Source organism: Cricetulus griseus, chromosome 4 (assembly GCF_003668045.3).
Source record: "Cricetulus griseus strain 17A/GY chromosome 4, alternate assembly CriGri-PICRH-1.0, whole genome shotgun sequence".
In the NCBI taxonomy this organism is placed as follows: domain Eukaryota; kingdom Metazoa; phylum Chordata; class Mammalia; order Rodentia; family Cricetidae; genus Cricetulus; species Cricetulus griseus.
The window spans coordinates 104,304,064-104,325,701 of NC_048597.1; the positions used below are offsets into that span (position 1 = coordinate 104,304,064).

Here is a 21,638-nt window from a genome sequence, read left to right on the forward strand (position 1 = left end):
AGAGTATGACCTCGATATAGGAGTACCCAGAACCATGCCCGGGATGTTGTGTAGTGTACAGTGGTCTTCCAGAAATGGCATACGGTGGCCTGGCAGAACCAACATAAGCCTGGCAAACTACGTCTTTAGAATTCTTTAAAATTACTGATCTAGAGCACAAATACCTCTCTGCTCCCCTACCCACTTACAATTCTGATAGAAATAAGTTTTACTAAACGTGTCTGATTGTTTGCCTGCATGTATGTATGTATTTGCACCATGTACATGTAGTGACTAAGGAGACCAGAACAGGGCATCAGATCCCTTGGAACTATAGTTACAGAAAGTTGTGAGCCACCACGTGAGTTCTGGGAACCCTGGGAACTCTGATCCTCTGCAAGGGCAGCAAGTGCTCTGAACCTCTGAGACATCTCTCCAGCCTCGCAGTGTGGTATCTTGATATTTGGGATGGAAAGAACTGACGATGTCCACTGGGAGTACAGAGCTGCAAAACCGAACGAGGCCCGGTGGGCAGGGCCAGGACTGGAGAGCAGGAGCTCCTGCTCTGAAGCAATCATGGATTGGTGGTTGCCATAGCTATTGATACTGTGGCTGGACAGGCAGAAGCAGGCTCTCTTGACCCGGGCCAATCACGACATGCCCGTCACCGATTGGTGGTTGCCATGGCTGCGGGCGTGCAGCTTGGCAATATGGCGTCGGCCGTGCGGCGAAGGCTCCCGCTTCTCCTCGGGGCTATTGCGGGCTTGTGAGGCTGACCCGGCCCCAGGATGGGGTCTCTGTCGCCGCTCAGCCTTCTGTGGGGGCTCCTCCTGCTGCAGGACGTCCCGAGGCCGCTGCGTGGGGAGCCGGGTGTGTATGGCAGGGTGTGGCCTGCATGGTCCAGGCTGAGGGAATCTGGGGCTCCTTCCTAGGATGTCGGAAGCCAGGGCCATCTAAAGAGCCAGCCAGCACAGGCACCCCAGGCACAGGCTCTGCACTGGCTAACCCTAGCCCGCACCCTTCCTTCTCTCTCAGTTTTCATCCCACCTTTCATCCGAATGTCCAGCCCCGAGGTCAGCGCGTCCCTGGTTGGAAGCAGTGAGGATGTCACCGTGTCTCTGACTCCCCTGGAGGTCGAGAAAGGTGAGAGCCTGGCTTTTCTTGGGAGCGTGGGTGCTGCCCATAGAGCTGCTGCCTTCAGCAGAGTAGGGGTGGGGAAGAATGGCAGTGTTTTTGTGTGCTGTAGAGCAGAGACGCCCCATGTACAGGTTCTGGAAACGGGAGCTCAAAATAAAAGTGGCCAACAAGCCAGGCATGGCCCGGCACTGAGGAGGCCGAGGCAGGCAGATCTGTCAGTTCCAGGCCAGCCTGGTCTGCATAGTGGGGCTTGTTTTTTTATTTTTTATTTTTCAAAGAAAGAAAAAAGTGGCCAGTATTCATTGAGCAAGCCCTCACCCCCACCCCCGAGATTCTCCACAACATCTCTGTGCTCTCATAAGAACAGTAGGATTTCTTTATCCCATCGACAAACGAGGAGACATACTGCCTGACTAGTCTCATGCAGTGTCTGTGGGGATTCCCATCCTAGGACTCTCGACTTCTTAGCTGCCAGAGCCTGATGCCTGCGTTCTAATTTATCCCTCAGGAGTGTTGCCAGTTCCTACTTGTGGTGGTCTCAGCAATGAGACAGGAGATTGGAATGTTACTGTGAGCCCCGGTGTGGTAAGACCTGACGCAAAAGCTCCTTTGAACCTGTAAAGATCTTGTGCAAGTGTGTGTGTGTGTGTGCGTGGAGAGAGAGAGAGGAGAGAGAGAGAGGAGGGAGAGAGAGAGAGAGAGAGAGAGAGAGAGAGAGAGAGAGAGAGAGAGAGAGAGAGAGAGAGTCTTGCTGGGGATCAAATTCAGGTCCTGTGTGTTTCACCACACTGTGAGCTCCCCAATTTGTGATTTGACATTTCATGTTCCAAGTAGTTGGAATTTTCTTTGGGCTACCAACCAGCTCCCAAATAAAGACACCTCCAGGAGACTTATTATTAATGAATGCTTGGCCTTAGCTTAGGCTTGTCCCATTAGCTATTATAACTTAATTTAACTTGTTTCTCTTCATCTACATTTTGCCTCAAGGCTTTTTACCTTTCTTTCATTCTTTATGTCCTACTTTCTTGCTTCCTCTGTGTCTGCCTGGCGTCTCCCTGGAGTCTTTTTCTCTTTCTTCCCCGAGACTAAATTCCTTCTCCTACTTATTCTCTGTGCTCACAAGTCCCACCTAGACCTCCTCCCTCGCTATTCCTTTTTTATTAGATCAATTAGGTGCCTTAGGCAGGCAAAGTAAAACAGGAACACAGCTTTACATAGTTAAACAAATATTCTGCAACAGTTCCATATTCAGTATTACCTGGAATTATATGGAATTGTGGGCTATCAGTATAGACCCCCATCCAGCATGGGGTTCTTACCCTAGTGTTAATGGTGTGTTTGGATGTGTTACAGGTGAAGCATTCAGATATGTGAACCAGCCTGGTTTACATAATGGGATCTAATCTAAAGAAGAACAAAAGGGACCAAAGCAAAAATAAAAAGCATGAAACAATTTATTTATTTATTTATTTATTTATTTATTTATTTATTTATTTGAGGCAGAGTTTCTCTATGTAGCTTTGGAGGCTGTCCTGGAACTCACTCTGTAGACCAGGCTGGCCTCAAACTCACAGAGAGCCACCTGCTTCTGCCTCCCAGTGCTGGGATTAAAGCACTAATTTTTTTAGACGTATAAGAGATGAGGCGGGGCTGGAGAGATGGCTCAGAGGTTAAGAGCAGTGACTGTTCTTCCAGAGGTCCTAAGTTCAATTCCCAGCAACTACATGGTGGCTCACAACCATCCATTATGAGATCTGGTGCCCTCTTCTGGTGTGCAGTCCTAAGTTCAGTCCCAGCAACATGCTCGTACATGTATGTGGACACACACTTACTGGCATGCACACTCAGACACACTGAATAACAACAGTAATCACAGAAAAGGTCCAGAGCTTGGGTACCACAGGTTGGCTGGAAGTGAAGGGAGTGCTGCCACTCCCTTCATCATCAGTTCTCCTGTGAAATGAGCCATCTTGTATACAGGTCTTCGGTAAGAGGAAGCAAGGCTCAGGTGTGTGTTTACAGTGTGTTCTGTTACGTCTTCTCATGACTAGAGATGCACAGCCATGTTTTCCTTTCAGAACATGCTGGAAGTGACAGTCCGGTGGAAGAGGGGTCTGGACTGGTGCTCCTCAAGTGAGACTGCCTCCTTCTCAGAGCTCCCATGCATCGTCCAGACTCTGCTGGTTTCGGCATCCCACAATGCATCCTGCTCAGCACATCTGCTCATTCAGGTGGAGATTTATCCCAACACGTCTGTGACCCACAATGCATCAGGCAAGTGACATCTACGGTCAAAACATTTCCGTCAGTCTCTATCTGAAGACTGAATAGTGGGGTTGTTACTAGATGTGGCTCTATTTATTTTGTTGTTGTTATTTTTTTGTTGTTGTTTTGAGACAGGATCTCACTGTGTAGCTCTAGTTGGTCTAGAACTCACTATGTAGACCAGTTTGTCCTTGAACTCACAGAAATCTGCCTGCTCCTGCTTCCTGAGTTAATTTTTTAAAAATTCATATGAATGTGTGTGTGTGTTTGTGTGAGTATGTGTGTGCTATGTGTGTGCAGGACCCTAAAGAGGCCAGAAGAGGGTGTCGGATCCCAAGTACCTAGAATTCCATGAAGCCGTGAGTGACTTTGTGGGTAATTTGAACTGAACCCAGGTCTTCTCCAAGAACAGTTGATTCTCTTAACCACTGAGCCATCTGTCCAGTCACCTAGACTCAACTTTTGAGTCTCTCCTGCCTTCCTAAATGTACTGTTTTTGTTTGTTTGATTTTGAGGTTTTCACTTTGTGTCATTTTATTTAATTATGATCTAACCAAGCAACAGGTGTCACACACTTTAATCCCAGCACTGGGGAGGTACAGGCAGGTGGATCTCTGTGAGTTCAAGGTCAGCCTGGTCTACAGAGAGAGTTCCATGATAGCCAGAGCTACATAGTAAGACCCTGTCTCAGACACACACCTTACCCACCCCTACTCCCACCACCCCCAGCAAAATTTCTGGCTCTCCTGACACATCTTTTGTAAACCATTTTAAGTCATTTTGGGTAGAAGGTAGAAATTTGTTTCCATGCATTGATCCCCATAGCTCTGCTTAAGAAAATGTAATTGAGCAAACACTTATGGCCATCTTTCTCAGTGCTGACTCAGAAGGGCACAGCACTCCTCTTCTCTTCTGCCATTCAGACACCAGCAGGAGCCTAAGCATGCATTCTCTATGTGGCTGCTGGTCCACCATGTGGCTGACCGCTGTGCCTCACTCAAACAATATGATTCTCTCTCCCTCTTAAACTCCCACCTATGAATCTATAATAAAAGTCTTTCTAAAACTCAAAAAAAAAAAAAAAGGACTGTGTGTTTGTGTGGTAGAGTTCCTGCCTGGAGCCCACAAAACTGTGGGTTCAATTCCCAGCAGTGCAGAAAATTGAGCAAGGTCATGCTTGTCTGTAATCCCAGCACTGAGAGATGGAGGCAGGAGGATCAGGAAATCTAAGGTTGATGGCTACATAATAAGTTTGAGGACAGCCTGAGCTACAGAGTACCGTGTTTCTAAAATAAAAGCATTGGGGGCCAGCTTGCTATAATAAGTGCTACCAGCATGGTTCTCTTGCCCGCAGCAGACTCCAGCATCTCTTGCCTGTGTAATTATGGCTGGCCTCGATCTTACTGGGTAGCCAAGGTTAGCCTCCAATTCAAAATCATCCTGCCTCAGAGACTGAATGCTAGGATCATGGGTATGCAACAGCATGCCCTAATTTCACTTGGTATTTTGAGACAGAGACTCATAAAACCCAGGGTGTCCTGGAGCTCAGTGTGTACCCAAGGCTAGCCTGAGCTCCTAACCCTCCTGCCTTTGCCTCCAGAGTACTGGAATAACAGACATGAGCCACCATGCCCAGCTCAAACATTTTTTAAAGAAAGAGAATCTTTCCAAAGAAAGCAGTGTTTTTTTTTTTTCCTGCTTAAAAAACAAAAAAAAAAAAACCGAAAAACCAAGAAAATATTCAGTGCATCCTCCAGAAAGCTCCTGGAGAAAAACGGTGAAGGGGAAATACTTGTAGGAGGCCCTTATGGTAGCCATGATGCAGAGACTTGCTTTGGAAGTGTTTTCCTCTGTGGGCTGTAGAGATGCTCAGTGGTGGCATGCATACTGCTCTTCCAGAGGACCCAGATGCAGTTCCTAGCTGCCACATCAGGTGGCTTACAGATGTGTGACTCCAGCTTTGCAGGCTCCAGTGGTCTCACCTGGTACACACACATCCACCCCCACCCCCACCCATACACACACAGACACACAGACAGACACACAGACACACACAGACACACACAGACACACACACACACACACACACACACACACACACACACACACAGACACAGACACAGAGACACACACAGACACACACAGACACACACACACAGACACACACACACACACACACACACCTCAACATAAACCTTTTGTTTGTTTGTTTTTGTTTAGTTTTTTTGGGACAGGGTTTTTCTGTATAGCAGTCCTAGCTATTCACTCTGTAAACCAGGCTGGTGTGCCACCACCACCCACCTGTGTAATTATGGCTGGCCTTTAATTAAAAAAAAAATGGTTTGTTTTTATTTTATTTATTTATTTATTTATTTATTTATTTATTTATTTATTTTGAGGCAGGGTTTCTTTGTGTTGCCCTGGCTGTTCTGGAATTCACTTTGTAGACCAGGCTGGCTCTGAATTCACAGAAATCCACCTGCCTCTGCCTCCTCAGCACTAGGATTAAAGCGTGTGCCACCACTAGACCAAAATGAATCTCTGAAGTATTTTCCATAATAGGTTTCCATGTCCACCCAGCCTAGCCAGTTCAGGGAATTCTAGGTTCAATGAGAGACCCTGCTTTAGAAACATAAGGTGGAATGCCTGGCATGGTGGTGCACACCTGCAATCCTGGCTCTCTTGAGGCAGAGACAAGTGTTGTTGGTTTTTTTCTTTCTTTTTGTTTGTTTGTTTGTTTTTTATTTCAGTTATATTTGAAAATGTCCCAGTTTAACTCAAATTCTTTTCCTTCTTTCCTTCTTTCCTTCTTTCCTTCTTCCCTCCCTCCCTCCCTCCCTCCCTCCCTCCTCCCTCCCTCCCTTCCTTCCTTTATTTCTTTTCCGAGACAGGGTTTCTCTGTGGCTTTGGAGCCTATCCTGGCACTCGCTCTGTAGACCAGGCTGGCCTGGAACTCACAGAGATCCGCCTGCCGTGTCTCCCGAGTGCTGGGAAAGCATGCGCCACCAACACCCGGCCTTCAAATTCTTTTCTGACATATGAATTTGAGGTCACTTTTCTGAAAGTTCACTTAAATTGCATATGCTTGCCTATAACTTTAAAATGTTGATGAAAGAACACTACAAACATTCCACTATTTAAGCATACCTTTCCTTTTTTTTTTTTTTTTTAAGAGGTAATGTGGCTCAAATAGGAACAAAGCTCAAAAACACTAGACAAAAACCAAGAGTAAAAATGCTAATTTTATCAATCTGTTGCTCCTACCTTCACTATACGGCCCAGGATGGCCTGCATTATCACATCCAGCGTCCTCTCTTTCAAATATTTAAATGCCCTCAGTGTGTCTGAGTTTAAACTCTCCCAATGTTAAATGGAAGGCTGATATGGATGGAGTTATTGTCTTAAGAGACTAGGACAGAGGTATAAGGCAAGCAAATGGCACCACTGGGTGCTGGCCAAGCACACACTCCATAGTCAGACCAGACCACCCAGGCTAGCTGGGGTTGGAGGCTGATCTAGACATTGTAGGTCATTCTTACTTCATTGTGTTCTATTGTTTCATGTTTGCTTGTTTCACTATTTTATAATCAGGGCAAGGTGAGAGGTTCAATTAGTCTAAGAATGTTCAGCCTCACCTCAAACTGTCTTACTCAGATATTTTTATCCTTCTGAACATATACCTAATTTCCACCTACAATTATTTTAAAGGTAGACAGTAAGCCAGCTGAAAAGACAGGTGGGCTATGGGCTAAGTACTGCCACCACCCTTGGGCACGGCTCTGCTGAGTGAGTTGCTCAATGGTGGTGGGCAGGACCATCTATCGAGTCTTCTCCAGGAAGGCCTGGCAGCACCTGAGGCATTGCTGGTACACCACTTCGAAGTCAGAATTATTGCCATAATAGGGATCTTCAATAATGAATTGTTTCTGTGGATCATAGCTCCCAAGTAGCTCAATTGTAGCTTTGCAGTTTTTAACTTGATTACTTTTTCTATTCAAACCTCTCAGATTGCTTTCATCCATACATAGTATATAATTTGCCAAAGTCTTCTCTTGTAATCTGTCTTGCCTTATGGGCTGTGCTAATGACATGATTTCTTAGGCGGCTGACAGCTCTTGGGTCTGAGGGCCGGCCCATGTTCCAGTCGGAAACAGCGCTGTTTTCAGTGGCTCAGTTATCTGAAACATTTTCATCAGTTTCATTTTCTGAAAACAGCTTCTGCAATGGGTGACCGGCAAATGTACCGAGACACACAAACAACACTGACTTGGACCCAATCTCTGGCGTCTTTCAGTACAGACCCTGGCACCCAGAGACGGTGTAAGGCGAGACAGAGACAAATGGATCTCTGTGAGTTCATTATACTGAGATCCTCAGTCAAGACCAACTACTGAGGTGAAAACACCTGACCTCAGGCTCTGCTTCCACACCCATAATGTACACTCATACACATGCCTGTATACACACAGACACATGTACACACACTCTTATACACCATGATTCAGCCTTGTCGTGAATCTCAAAAAAAGTGTCCAAGCTTTGTGGAACTGTTTTGTAGTTGAACTTTTTCTGCCCTATGTGCTTTTCAGATAACATGACTGTCATTCCTAACCAAGTCTATCAGCCTCTGGGTCCCTGCCCTTGCGACTTGACAGCCAAGGCCTGTGACATTCGCTGCTGCTGTGACCAAGTGAGTTATTTCTGTTTACCACACTACCTGAGAGCATTTGGGAATCACTAACAGTCTCCCCCAGCAGCTTTGGCTGTCAGAAAAACCTGTCTGCAGTGGCTGTTTTTAGTCATTGTGTTAGTGACATGCACCTGTGTGTCACTGCACCACCATACACTTATTTACATAATCAGGATGGCTAGAGTCAACAGGTGACACAAGGCACTGCCTGGCTGTATCCAGTCTGTCACTAACAGTAATTTGACCTCCCCCACTACCTGCCCTGGGAGCTGGTTGTATTGTATATTCTGTTAGTTGCTACTGTTAGGATTTATTACTCTATCAGCAGGTGTGGTGCCACATGCCAGCAAACCTGACTCTGGGGAGGTTAAAAACTAAGAATCAACATGAACTTGAAGCCAGCCTGGTCTACATAGTGAGACTCTCTCATAACAAAAGAGCAGGGCCCAATGTGGTAGTGCCCATGTATGCACAGGCATACAAGCAGGCAAAACACTCATATACATAAAATAAAAAAAAATTGTTTTTTTTTTTTTTTTTTTAAATAGGCAGCCCTGATCTACATAGCTGGTTCTAGTCAGAGCCTCTCAGTGAGACCCTGTCTCAAAATAAAAAAACAAAAAGCAATAGATGCAGGACATGGTGGTGCATGCCTTTAATCCCAGCACTCAGGAGGCAGAGGCAGGCTGATCTCTGTGAGTTCGAGGCCAACCTGGTGAGTTTCAGCCAGAGAGACACCTTGTCTCAAATTAAACAGTAAATAGACAAGTACACCAAATGTATTTTGTATCTGTGAGGTCTTCAGATAATCCCAGCTTAAACTTTATGGACAGTATTAATTTTGTGTTTAAGGTACTGGGATTGAATGTAGACCTCACACATCCCAGGCTACCACTGAGTAATGTACCCAGCCCTTCTCTGTTACCTTCTAAACATTTGAGAACAGGGGGCTGGAGAGATGGCTCAGCAGTTAAGAGCACTGACTGTTCTTCCAGAGGTCCTGAGTTCAATTCCCAGCAACCACATGGTGACTCACAAACACCTTAAGTGAGATCTGGTGCCCTCTGCTGGCATGCAGGCAGGAGATTGTATAGACTGTATACATAATACATAAATAAAATCTTTTAAAAAAATTGAGAACAGAGCCTTGCTAAGTTATCCAGGCTGGTCTTGAACTTTTGATCCTCCTGCCTCAACTTCCTGAGATCACACACCTGGCTCTTGTACCAATTTTTGATGATGTGTCTACATACCTAGTGAGGCTCACTCCTTTGAAAGTTGGAAATTTCTGACTAGAACTTCACTAGGGAGTTGACTAAGGAACTGTGTGTGTGCATTTGTGTATGTGTGTGTTTTTTTTTTTTTTTCCAGACAGGGTTTCTCTGTGGCTTTGGAGGCTGTCCTGGAACTAGCTCTTGTAGACTAGGCTAGCCTCAAACTCACAGAGATCCACCTGCCTCTGCTTCCCAAGTGCTGAGATTAAAGGCGTGTACCACCACCGCCTGGCTGCATTTGTGTTTTTGCTCATATGCGCACACATTTGTGGAAACCAGAAGACAACCTTAAGTGTCATACCTTGGGTACCATGCATCCTTTTTATTTATTTATTTATTTATTTTGGAGACATGACCCCTCACTGAACCTGCAGCTGGTAGAGTAGGCTAGGCTGGCTGTCTAGTGAGCCTCAGGGATCCCCCTATTTCGGCCTCCCCAGCACTGGAATTATAATCATAGGCCACCACACCTGGCCTTTCTATATAGGTTCTCGAAGTCGAACTCAGGTCCTCATGCTTGTGCAGCAAGCAATTTTACTGACTGGGACACCTCCACATCCCCAAGGAGCTCTCTTCTTACACCGCAAACCACTTTGGGAGGAGAGGGAGATGTATTGCTTTCTTGGCTACTGGTTTGCAGGCTGGTGGCCCCAGAGAGTATGTCATCAAGCTTGCTGCGAGCTGAGACTAGTGTCACAGTTGGAGCTCGTGTGCCCTCACTCTCCTTGCCTCTGTTTTCAAGGACTGCCAGCCAGAAGTCAGAGAGCTGTTCCAGCAGTCCTGCTTCTCCAGCGTGTTCGGAGGGGACGTAAACCCTCCCTTCCACCAGCGCTGTGCAGTTGGCACCACTCATGAGACCCCGGACTGGTTTCCTTTCCTGTGTGTGCAGTCACCCCCCTCCAACTCACCTTTCCTTGGTCACTTCTATCACGGTGCCATGTAAGTAGCTGCTGCCTGGAGAGGTCTGCTTTCTGAGGTCACAGGTTCCCTTTACAGGGCCCTTGTCTTGAGTCACATTTTTTTCTCGGTACCTTAAAGAAGTTCACACTGGTTTGCAGTTAGTGAAGAAAAACCCAGCAGATCCAGCCAGCAGTTGGCAATGACTTTCCAGTGTGGAGGATGGAGCCAAGGGTCCACAGGGATTTGAACTTCCTGTGTTTTGTAGTTCTGTATCATTGGAATTTTTTTTTTTTTTTTTTTTTTTTGTCGTTTCGTGATAGGGTTTCTCTGTGTAGTCCTGGAACTTGCTCTGTAGAACAGGCTGACCTCGAACTCTCTCTCAGGCTGACCTCGAACTCAGAGAGATCCACCTGCCTCTGCCTCCCGAGTGCTGGGATTAAAGGTGTCTACTGCTGCTGTCGCCACCACCAGGTGAAAAATTTATGACTATGATCTCTGTGAATAAAAAATAAAGAGCTGGGGTTTGTGTTGTATCCCTGAAACCCCAGCACCCAGGAGGCAAAGGCAGGAGGATCAGAGTTCAAGGCTGTTTTTGGTTATATAGAGAGTTTGAGGCCAGCCTGGGCTACATGAGGCCCTATATCAAAGCAAAGAGGAAAGGGTGATTTGCATCTCAGCAGATCATCGTTGAAGGGTTATTGATCATCTTTTTTTTTTTTTTTAAACGGTGCTGGGGTTGAACTTCAGCCTATGTACAGGCTAAGCAACACCCTAAGGGCCCATGGATAATCTATCTTATGGACTTGCAGTTCCCCCAGACACGACTCTGCCTTTGAAGCCCATCTGCACCTCCATCTAAGAGACTATGCTGATGCCACTTACAAACAAGGCGATCCCATCATGACCACACAGGGGTATTTTACCGTCCCCCAGGTAAACTTGGATCTAACTAGTGTTGTATATCCATAAGAATCTCCCGCTAAGCAGCTTATTTTCCTCTTGTACATTAACTATTAATAGTCCCTAGATGGGAAAGACTCATTCTTAACCTCTGCCTTCGCTAAGTCACAGTGTGTATAATAACACAGGAGGTGTCTCTGTGCAGACTCCTTGTGGGCGATGATGGGTGATCAGTCTCCACTTCATTCCCTTTTGGTGTTTTGTGTTTTTGTGGTACTGGAGCCAGTACTGAGGGGCCTTGTGTATGCCAGTCAAGTGCTCTACCAAGCTACATCCTTAGCCCCAGCAATTTCTGAGGTGCTATAAGTATGTGACTGTGTATAAGAGTGTTTGACACATCTTTAAGGTTAGAAAGTTTTATGTGAAGTCTTTGTTTTTTTCTACATCCGTCATTATTGGGAAACTGCTTGTGGGAGGAAAGCGTGGGGTGCATGACAGTTTGTTATTCCTGTGAACCCGTTTATATCATTGGAGCTGTCTGGGGGCAGGAGGTGTGCTTAGCACTAGAGTTCATGGTTATTCCACGTGGGGCGCTGGCTTTCCCACCTCCCTCAGAACTCACGTTGTGATGAGGGAGAAGCGCGGCCGAATATAGTCATTACTTGTTAGTGGACAGGGCCAGGGACCTTCCCCGAGTGTATTAGAGAACACTTAACTGTGAGTAGTGGCTTCCAGTTGTTGGTTCTCTAAAGTTGGTCGCTGTTGACAATGTCTAGCAATAGCAGTGAGCAGCAGAAAGTGACTTGGAGTAGGGTGGCATTGATGTAGGGTCTTATACTGAAGCCTAGACTGGTCCTGAATTTAGGGCAGCTCTGCCTGAACGCCCCCAAATGCAGGGATTACAGGCTTGAGCACCACGCTTGGCAGAAAGAATGGTTTTAAGAGAGGAAGAAGAATTCCATGTACCATCTTTGTTCCTCACCCTTAGGTGTCCCTAGCTGGACAGTGTCTGCACAGTGCTCCAGTGGCTTTCCTGAGGAACTTTGATGTTAAATGTACCATCGATCTGGAAGTGTACCAAGAACAAGATGGCGTTGTCCCTGAGAACGTGAAGATCCGCACTGCGGGAGGTAGGCTGCCTTTGCGGTTAGACCGGTGTGGTTAATAGGGAAGCCTCTGGCTCAGCATCGGTGATGGCTCATCTATTGGTTGAGAATGGTGTTTTCCCTGGGAAAAGTTCAGTCTGACAGAATAGCATCTGCACATGTGGTCGGTGTTTTCCTCTGTGCACTGGGCATGGAACCCAGTGTTCAATCACTAAGCCCCACCCACCCCAGATCTCTATTGTCAGTTAAGTCAAATCTCTATAATGTCACTCGAGTGCCATCGACTTTCTGTGCAATACTGTGTACCCTACTCTCTCGAGGAGCCCCAGACCTTTCAATACCCACAAAGGGAGCAGGCATCTTTTCAGCAGTGAGCAACTGAGCTCTTGTCTGTCTCTGTATATCACATGGATGGAACCATTTCTTTGCTGCTGGCTCCTGGAACCCTCGATAGGGGTGGGGAAGAACTGTGGAAAGAATAGACACACACTGTGAAACAGGAATGGGTCCAGTCAGGTTCTCCAACTACTGCTATGATAATCTGCAACCTCAGTGTGTATTAGGCACAGCACAGGGGGAGGCTATCTAGTCTCTGGAAGGCTCTACAGGCAGTGGTCCCTGACTCTGAGCATCCAGGAGGAAGTCACAGTTGCCAGTCTCTGCACACACAGAGGAACAGTTTATAGACACTCCTTCTTAGACTCCCAAAGAAAGCTTCACCATTTCTTTTCTTTTTTGAACCTGGCCCATGTCTGCTAATTTCCCATGGGCCAGTTGCTCATGTCAAAGTACACATTGACTCAGGACCTCACTCCCCCTGGGCTTCCTCTGCTCCTTGCACTTTGCTCTGTGGCCTTCACATCTGGCTTCTCTCACTTAGCAGCATCTTTTTAATTCTGTTTGTTTGTTTATTTGTTTTTCAAAACAGGGTTTCTCTATGTATCCCTGGATGTCCTGGAACTCACTCTGTAGACCAGGCTGGCTTTGAACTCAAAGATGTACCTGCCTCTGCCTCAAGAGTGTTGAGATCGAAGGTGTGCGCCACCACTGCCAACTTTTGCATCATCTTTTGAAAGCACATATCTGTGCCACTTTTTTTTTTTTTTTTTTTTTTTTTTGACTAAGGAGTATTGTACTGTATGGCTCAGCCACATTTCTTTGTCCATTTGTAGGCTGATGGATACTTAACATGTTGCCATCATTTGGTTTTGTGACCAGTGCTGGAGTGAGCATTTGGGGACACAGTTTTATGGGATATGGAGTGGGGTTGTCATGCCATGTAGTTTACTTGATGATTTGAGGGAATACAGATTCTTCCAAAGTGGCTGCTTTGTGTACTTTCCACCCTTACCGAAGCTCTTCTTGCAGAGTAACACCACAGGTGCTGGTGCTGACTCTTTGTAACACCACAGGTGCTGGTGCTGACTCTTTGTAGGTCTAGTGAGGGACTGGGAGCTGATGATGTAGGAGGGGGAGAGAGCGTGAGGAGATAATCACCACAGGCATGGTTGCACGGTAGCCCTTTTCTTTTCCTTTTTGAGATAGTGACCTTGAACTCCTGATCCTTCTGTCTTGTGAATCCTGGGATTGCAGGAGTGTGTCACAAAGTCTGGCTTCTTGTTAGCTCAATAAGCTTCCTGTGAGTAGGTGAGTGGCACTGTGGCAAACCACATGTCGCTATGGAAGTAAATTTGTTGGGGGAAATTTGATCACACTGTGAACCCCGAGTTTGCATTTGCATTAATTAAATAAAATTAACCTTGGGTCAGGAGGCTGAGTTAGCAACTAGAAGATAATCATAGAGCAACAGCGGGTGTCTGGAAGAGACAGAGAGATGCATCGGAAGGAGTAGGGAGGGATTTGGAGTGGTCTTTTTTTTTTTTTTTTTTTTTTTGTGGTGGAGCAGAAGGATGCGCTCTTTTGGAGAGACACCAGCAAGGAGAGGAAGTTGTAGCTAGTTGCTACTCAACCTCTCTGAGCCAGCAGGTTTTCACCCCAGTCTTTGAATCTTGAGTCTTATTTATAAATAGAACTATAGAAATTTAGTTAAAGCTACCTGTAGCAGCAGCCGCAGAGTTGCAATTGTCAGCTGAAACAGTAGTAGATTAAGGTGCAGCCACTGTGCTGAAGTTAAAACAGCATTAATTCTGTGTCTTTTTAGGTCTGGTCACACCAACAGTAACCTATGAGGAAGCCGCTGACCTGGACAAGCTCATCTCCAATCCAGGTACATCAGGGTTATATGTTCATCCCACGGGTGCTGTTTTCTTCTATTTTATTTTAGTTTTAAGATAATATTTCACGACAGGTGTTGGTGTTGCATGCCTTTAATCCCAGGACAGCCTCCAAAGCCACAGAGAAACCCTGTCTCGAAAAACCAAAAAAAAAAAAAAAAAAAAAAAAAAGATAATATTTCACTATGTGGTCTTGGCTGCTCTGTAATTCCCTATATAGACCATGATGGCCTCAGACTCACAGAGATCAGTCTGCTTCTGCCTCCTGAGTGTTGGGATTAAAGGCGTGTGCCACTATGTCTGGGTTGTTGACTTTGGTTTGGTATTGGTTCTTTCAAGACAGGGTTTCTCTGGTAGCCCTGGCTGTCCTGAACTCAGAGATCTGCCTGCCTCTGCCTCCTAAGTGCTGGGATTAGAGGAGTGCACCACCACTGACCAGCTTTTTAAAACAATTTTTTAAAGATTAATTTGTATCTATGTGTGTGTTTGGTATATGCCAAGGCCAGAAGAGGTTTTCAGATCCCCTGGAGCCTGGCTTACAGTTGATTGACTTGAGTGCTAGGAATCAAACTCTGGTCCTCTGTGTGAGGCAAGCTCTCTTAACCACTGAGCCACCTCTGCTGCCCCTTACATTTGAAAATTGTGTGTTATGTTTTGTGTGTGTGTGTTTTGGGGGGGGGGGCTGGGGCTGAGCTTGTGCACATCAGTACAAGTGCTCTTCGAGTTCACAAGAGGGATGGATCCCCTGGAGCTGAAGTTAGAGGCAGTTGTAAGTTACCAGATGTGGGTGTTGGAAACCAGACTTGGGTCCTCTGGAAGAGCAGTACTTGCTCTTAACCCACGAGCCACCTCTCCAGCCCCCGTTATTGGTGTTTTTGAGACATGCTCTCACCATGTGTTAACACAATCACAGCTTAGCCTCTTGAGTGCTGCTGGGTGGCTTTCTGTGTCACATCTTCCTAGTGTGGCACAGCCCCAGAGTAGAATTCGTTTTCATTACAAATTAAAGGAGGAACTGTAACACGAAAATAAAAAACCCAGAGACAGATACTGGGGTTCAACCTGAAGACCAGGGAAGCAAAGCAGCCAGGCACTAGCTCTTATTTCAAGCTCAGGCAGAAAGGGCTAATCCACACACAAGCTCTTCAGCAAGTCTCAAACTGCTGCCTCTCCTCAGCATGGCTGGAGAATGAATCTTCTACTCAATACTGAACACCCTGCTTCTATCTTTTATACCCTTCTAGTGCTGTGATTAAATGTGTGTGATCTGTTACTCTTTTGGACTGATTCAATCTTGTGTATCCCTGAGTGGCTTTGAACTCAGATCTGTCTACCTCTTTATCCTGAGTCCTAGGATTAAAGGTTTGTACCACCACCTCCTAGCTTCTAGCTTCTGGGATTAAAGGCATGTGCCTGGGGGCTGGAGAGATGGCTCAGAGGTTAAGAGCACTGGCTGCTCTTCCAGAGGTCCTGAGTTCAATTCCCAGCATCCACATGGCAGCTCACAGCCATCTGTAAGTCCTCTTCCAGGGGCTGTGATGCTTTCATACAAACATACTGCAAGCAAAACACCAATGGACATAAATGAAACAAAATTATTAAAAAAAGAAAAAGGTGTATGCCTGGCTTCTATGGCTTGAGGCTGACTTTGCTTTCTGAATCCTCTGGCAAGCTTTAATAAATCGTAAATAATAGATCACTACAAGGAGGGGCTGTGGAGATGGCTCACAGCAGTCCGTGACATGCGGGTGGGAGGACTTTGTGTGGTCCCCACCATGTGCTTAAAGGCTCGGTGCAATGGCATACACTGCAACCCCAGTTCTAGGGAAGTGGAGACAAGACGAACCCTGGATCTCAGCAGCCAGCCCATCTAACAGAGCTTGTGAACTTCAGGTTCAGTGAGAGACTCTGCCTCAAAAAAATCAGGCTGAGTGGGCGTGGTGTGGCGCACATCTTTAATCCTAGCACTTGGGGGGCAGAGGCAGGCGGACCTCTGTGCATTCAAGGCCGGCCTGGTCTCCAGAGCGAGTGCCAGGACAGCCAGAGATAGATAGTAGAGACCCTGTCTCAAAAAACAAAACAAAACATAAAAATAAGATGATGGGTCAGAGAGATGGTTCAGTGGGTAAAGGTTCAAACCTGCTGAGTTCAATCCCTGGGACCTATGTGGTGAGAGGAGACTGACAGTTCCTAAAAGATTGTTCTTCGACCTCCACTTGGGCACTGTGAGAAGCCTGCACCTACACATGCATGTGTACAGTGTGGGGGGCAGCGGTGGGGTACATGCAAGGGTATGTGTCCACATGGAGGAACACACACTAATAAGTAAAAATGTAAAAAAGAAAAGATGGAGAGTGATTGAGGAAGATATCCAACATTGAACTCTGACCTCTATATGCACTGTGGGCAGGTACACAAATACACACAGGAATGTCTACACAAACGTGAACACACAAAATAATTAAAAATTTAAGATTGGGGGCAGGAGAGATGGCTCAGTGCTAAAAAGCATTTTCTCCTCTTGCAGAGGACCCAGGTTCAGTTCCCAGCACCCACCTGATGACTCACATCTATAACTTCAGTTCCAGGGGATCTGACACCCTCTTCTGCCCTCTTGGGCACCACTCACATACCACGGTGTATTTAGCACCTGCAAGCAAGACCCTCGTGCACATTAAATGAAAATAATAAATACATCTGAAAGAATTGATGATGTGGTGGTGGTGGCTCATGCCTTTAATTCCAGCACTCCGGAGGCATAAGCAGGCGGATCTCTGTGAGTTCGAGACCAGCCTGGTCTACAAGAGCTAGTTCCAGGACAGCCTCCAAAGCCACAGAGAAAACCTGTCTGGAAAAAAAAAAAAAAAGAATGGATGGAGGCCCAGCAGAGTTGGGGGCTGCTCCAGCAGAGTTGTGTTGCATGCTCTGTTTGTGTGGCTTCTGTAAACCAGGTGACCTCAGCCACCTTCTTACAGGCCCTGAGGGAATGTGCAGCAGTGTCCTCTCCAGCTCTCAAGTTCTGAGAGCCTTTTTTGTTTTTGTTTTTCGAGACAGGGTTTCTCTGTATTGTTTTGGAGCCTGTCCTGGAACTAGCTCTGTAGACCAGGCTGGCCTGGAACTCACAGAGATCCTCCTGCCTCTGCTTCCCGAGTACTGGGATTAAAAGGCGTGAGCCACTACCACAGGGTCCAAGAGCCTTTTCTTAAGTAATTCTTAAGTTGTTAAGAATGCTTGAGGGCACAGCATGTTCAATCTTGCCTGTTTTATTTTCTAATCCTTGCGTGTGTGCATGCATGCATGTTTGTGTGTGAGTGCAGGGATGTGCATGGAAATCAGAGGACAAGCTTGGCTGTGGGTATGTACTCCTCTCCCACCTTATTCGAAACATGGTGTCTTTTCCTTGCTGCATGTTCCAGGCTAACACCAGGATTGAAGCTGAGCTCCTTCAGCCAACTTTCTGTGGTTTCTGGGATCTGAGCCGTCTCTCCAGACCCGTTTCCTGCCTTTCCTGGTAGTTAAGCTTTGCAGCTGGGATGCAGCCAGAGAAGCTGTGTGGGTGTGGCTGATGTGAGCAGCCCTTTGTTTTGAGTGAAGGTGTGGCTTGTGTTCCTTTCCATTTGGTTTTGACCTTGTTCCTGTCTGTGTGTTTGGAACTCATAATGTCTAATAGCTGCTAGGCTTCATGCTTCGGGATGCATGAGTGTCCTCAAGTACACATTTCTGCGCATGCAATGAGCTCATCGCAGGGGACACAGGAACCAAGGAAAGGGACAGAACCATTCAGGGAACTGAGGTGGAATAGAAGATGTGGCTAACTGACATGGGACCACAGGAAGCTCCGTGGAGGAAACAGTGGCTGGGCTTCCTTAGGCAGCTGGAGAGATGGGCTTGGGGGATCTCACTAGAGAGCACCGTAGCATTTCAACTCAGAGAGGGTTTGTTTTGTTTTGTTTTTGCAGACACGCTTTTAAACAGTGGATCAGCCCCCAGAAATGTGACTGTGGAAGAACATTATGTTTTCAGATGGCAAAATAATTCTATCATTGAACTAGACATCACAATCATCCGGGCAGAAATCCATGCCCACCAGAAAGGTAATGAGATGAGGGGCTGAGAACGCCTTGAGTCTGAAGTTTCCCAATGGTTTCTGTAGCTATAGCCCTTCAAGTGAAGCCAAGTGAAGCCAGACTTGTTTACCATGTGTGTTTATCACTGAATCAAGGAGTCAGTATCCTCTCTTCCCCCCACACACCCCCCAGACAAGTTTCTCCGTTTAACAGCCCTGGCTGTCCTGGAACTTGCTTTGTAGACCAGGCTAGCCTTGAACTCAGAAAAATCCACCTGCCTCTGCCTCCCAAGTGCTGGGATTAAAGGCGTGGCCACCACTGCCCAGCAGGAGTCAGTATTTTTTTGCTCATCAAATGTAATTTTGTGCCAGGCCTGGTGGCTCACACCTGTAATGCTAGAAGTCAGGAGGCTGAGACAGTGAGATAGTGAGTTTAAGAGCAGCATAGATATGTTTAGTGAAGCCCTGTCTCTAAATGAACAAGAAAAGAAAAGTGATTTTTAAAGTAAATGGTACCTGGGCTGGAGAGATGGCTCAGCACTGGCTGCTCTTCCAGAGGTCTCGGGTTCAGGTCCCAGCAGATCAAGTGCACAGCAGACCCTCCACAGACACCTGCAGTGGCATCCACACACATATACATGTGATTAAAAATAGAGTCTCACTGGGCAGTGGTGGCGCTCACCTTTAATCCCAGCACTTGGGAGTCAGAAGCAGGTGGATTGCTGTGAATTTGTGGCCAGCCTGGTCTACAAAGCATGTTTCAGGACAGTAGGACTGTTACACAGGGAAACCCTGTCTCAACACCCCCACCCCCCAAAAGAATTACATAATGATAATAATAAGTAAATAGTATCAACAGACTGGCAAGATGGCTCTGCTGGGAAGCCTGTGACAGGCCTGGCAATCTGAGCCTGACCCCCAGAACTGAACTACTGGAGTTATCTTCACACCTCTGCATGTATGCCAGTGCTGTGCACCCATCCCCCCCACACACAATAAATAAAACATAATTTTAAAAGAAGAAAAAGAATAGGATAGGCATGCTAGTGTATGACTTTAATCCCAGCACTTTGCGAGGCAGAGGCCAACCTGATCTACAGAGTGAGTTCCAGGACATCCAGGGTTACACAGAGAAACCTTGTCTCAAAAACTAAAAAGAAAATAAAAACTAAAGACAGGGTATCACTTCGTAGCCCTTGGCAGGAATCTTCTGTGTAGACCAGGCTGGCTTCAGCCTCCTGAGTACTGGGATTAAGTGTATGTAATACCACACCTGATTTGTTTTGGGTCTTGTTGTTTTTGTTTTGTTTTCTTTTCTTTTGGTAGCCTAGATTAGCCTCCACCTCAAAGCGATCCTCCTGCCTCAGCCTCCTGAGTGCTGGAATTACAGCGTGCATCACTATGCCTGGCTCATGGGAGTTAGTTTCTTTTTCCAGTGAAATGGTACACATTATGTCTTTTATCTCTAGGAACAATAGCCCAGAGGTTTACAGTGAAGTTTTTAAGCCATAACAGTGGTGATGAGAAGGAATCTTCTGGAAATCCAGGTAGGATGACTGACTGACAATGCTGGTCTGTACAGATCTTAGGGTGGTACTCCTGGCACTCCTTATAACCTTGGGGAATTGTGTTCATATCCATAGCCTGTTTGTTTATTCTGTGATAGTCCATTTCTCTGATGGCAACTTAATATTTTAAAATATAATGTTGCTTTAAATGTAAATTTTATTCTCTTTAGCCTCTGACCTTTTATTTTTGTATTTTGTGAGGTGTTTTTATTTTGGTTTTTTGTTTTGTTTTGTTTTTTACTGGTTTTGTCTTGTTTTTCAAAGGGTTTCTCAATGTAGCCCTCGCTGTCCTGGAATTCTCTATGTGAACTCAGAGATCTGCCTGCCTCTGCCTCCCAACGCTGGGATTAAAGGCATGAGCCATCACACCTGGCTATCATCGTGTGTGTGTGTGTGTGTGTGTGTGTGTGTGTGTGTGTGTGTGTGTGTGTGTGTGTGTGTGTGTTTAATGATTTATTTTTATTTTATGTGGATCCCTTGGAACTGGAGTTACAGACAGCTGTAAGCTGCCATATGGGTGTTGGGAATTGAACCTGGGTCCTCTGAAAGAGTAGCCAGCACTCTTTACCACTGAGCCATCTTTCCAGTCCCTTTTTTAAATGTTATTTTTATTTTTGTTTATGTATGTGTGAGTGGTCACTCACATGTGCCACTTGTGTTCAGGCACTCATGGAGGTCAGAAGAGGGGGTTCCAAGTCCCTGGATGGAGTTCCAAGCAGTTGTGAGTCGCCGAGCATGTGTGCTGGGAACCAACCTTGGGTCATCTGGAAGAGCAACAAGTGCTCTTAACCACTGAGCTGTTTTCCAGCTCTGGGAGTTTTGTGTATAGCCAAGGCTGGCCTCAACCTCTGGGTCTAATCCCCACACTCAGCATTTAAAGGAGCTAGGCTTATAGACCCTGTGCCACCACCTGGTGCCCTTGGCCTTTTGAAAGAAACCTGATACTTCTGTGTGGGCCACTGTCCTCTGAGTATGGCAGCCGTTATCACCTTAGTCAGAGCAGATGTGACTCTATCTACAGGAGACCCTCAGTGAGGTCAGGCTTGTTTCCCTCTCAAGCTGCTTGGGAGATACTGGCACTAGGAGTGGTGAAAGGGTAACTGAAGGGTATTTCACCCGTGTAGCAGGAGGTAACCGTCTGTGCTGGGTGGGATTCTCGGTGCTGCTTAAGGTCAGCTGTCTTAAGGTCACCCACACTCCTGTGAGTTAGCACACCAAAGTCGAGGTCAAGGAAAGGCTAGTAGTACCGGCTTGCTATGTACCTGCTCATTTCATGTTCTTCTGGCCTCCTTGGTGCCTGCTATGCCCTGTGGAGCCGCTCAGCACCTGAGATGTGGTAACATATGTGGAACTGGTAATATTTTATATCTGCCAGGATAAATAAAATACATCAGGGGAGGCTGGTGTTCAGGAATGGTGAGAAATAGGATCAGAAGTAAAAATGGCACAGTGACCTTGATTGAGTCCTGATCTGTAGAACCGGCACTAAACCACACTGGGGAATGGGAAGGGAAGTATG

General features: G+C 46.3%; 1 protein-coding gene and 1 pseudogene across 1 annotated transcript in view; one reads left to right on the forward strand and one right to left on the reverse strand.

The window, feature by feature from the left end:
• Nucleotides 1–668: 668 nt before the first annotated feature.
• Nucleotides 669–21,638, forward strand: part of Tctn2 (tectonic family member 2) — a 31,056-nt gene continuing 10,086 nt past the window's right edge. The window contains exons 1-11 of the mRNA XM_027413896.2: nucleotides 669–849; nucleotides 1,015–1,122; nucleotides 1,625–1,701; nucleotides 3,195–3,390; nucleotides 7,971–8,071; nucleotides 10,088–10,284; nucleotides 11,055–11,178; nucleotides 12,134–12,275; nucleotides 14,413–14,478; nucleotides 18,445–18,579; nucleotides 20,021–20,098. Of these exons, the coding sequence (XP_027269697.1) occupies nucleotides 768–849; nucleotides 1,015–1,122; nucleotides 1,625–1,701; nucleotides 3,195–3,390; nucleotides 7,971–8,071; nucleotides 10,088–10,284; nucleotides 11,055–11,178; nucleotides 12,134–12,275; nucleotides 14,413–14,478; nucleotides 18,445–18,579; nucleotides 20,021–20,098 (1,306 nt within the window). The 5' untranslated portion in view covers nucleotides 669–767. The remainder of the gene's footprint in view (nucleotides 850–1,014; nucleotides 1,123–1,624; nucleotides 1,702–3,194; nucleotides 3,391–7,970; nucleotides 8,072–10,087; nucleotides 10,285–11,054; nucleotides 11,179–12,133; nucleotides 12,276–14,412; nucleotides 14,479–18,444; nucleotides 18,580–20,020; nucleotides 20,099–21,638) is intronic.
• On the reverse strand, nucleotides 7,123–7,815 carry LOC103161550 (annotated as a pseudogene).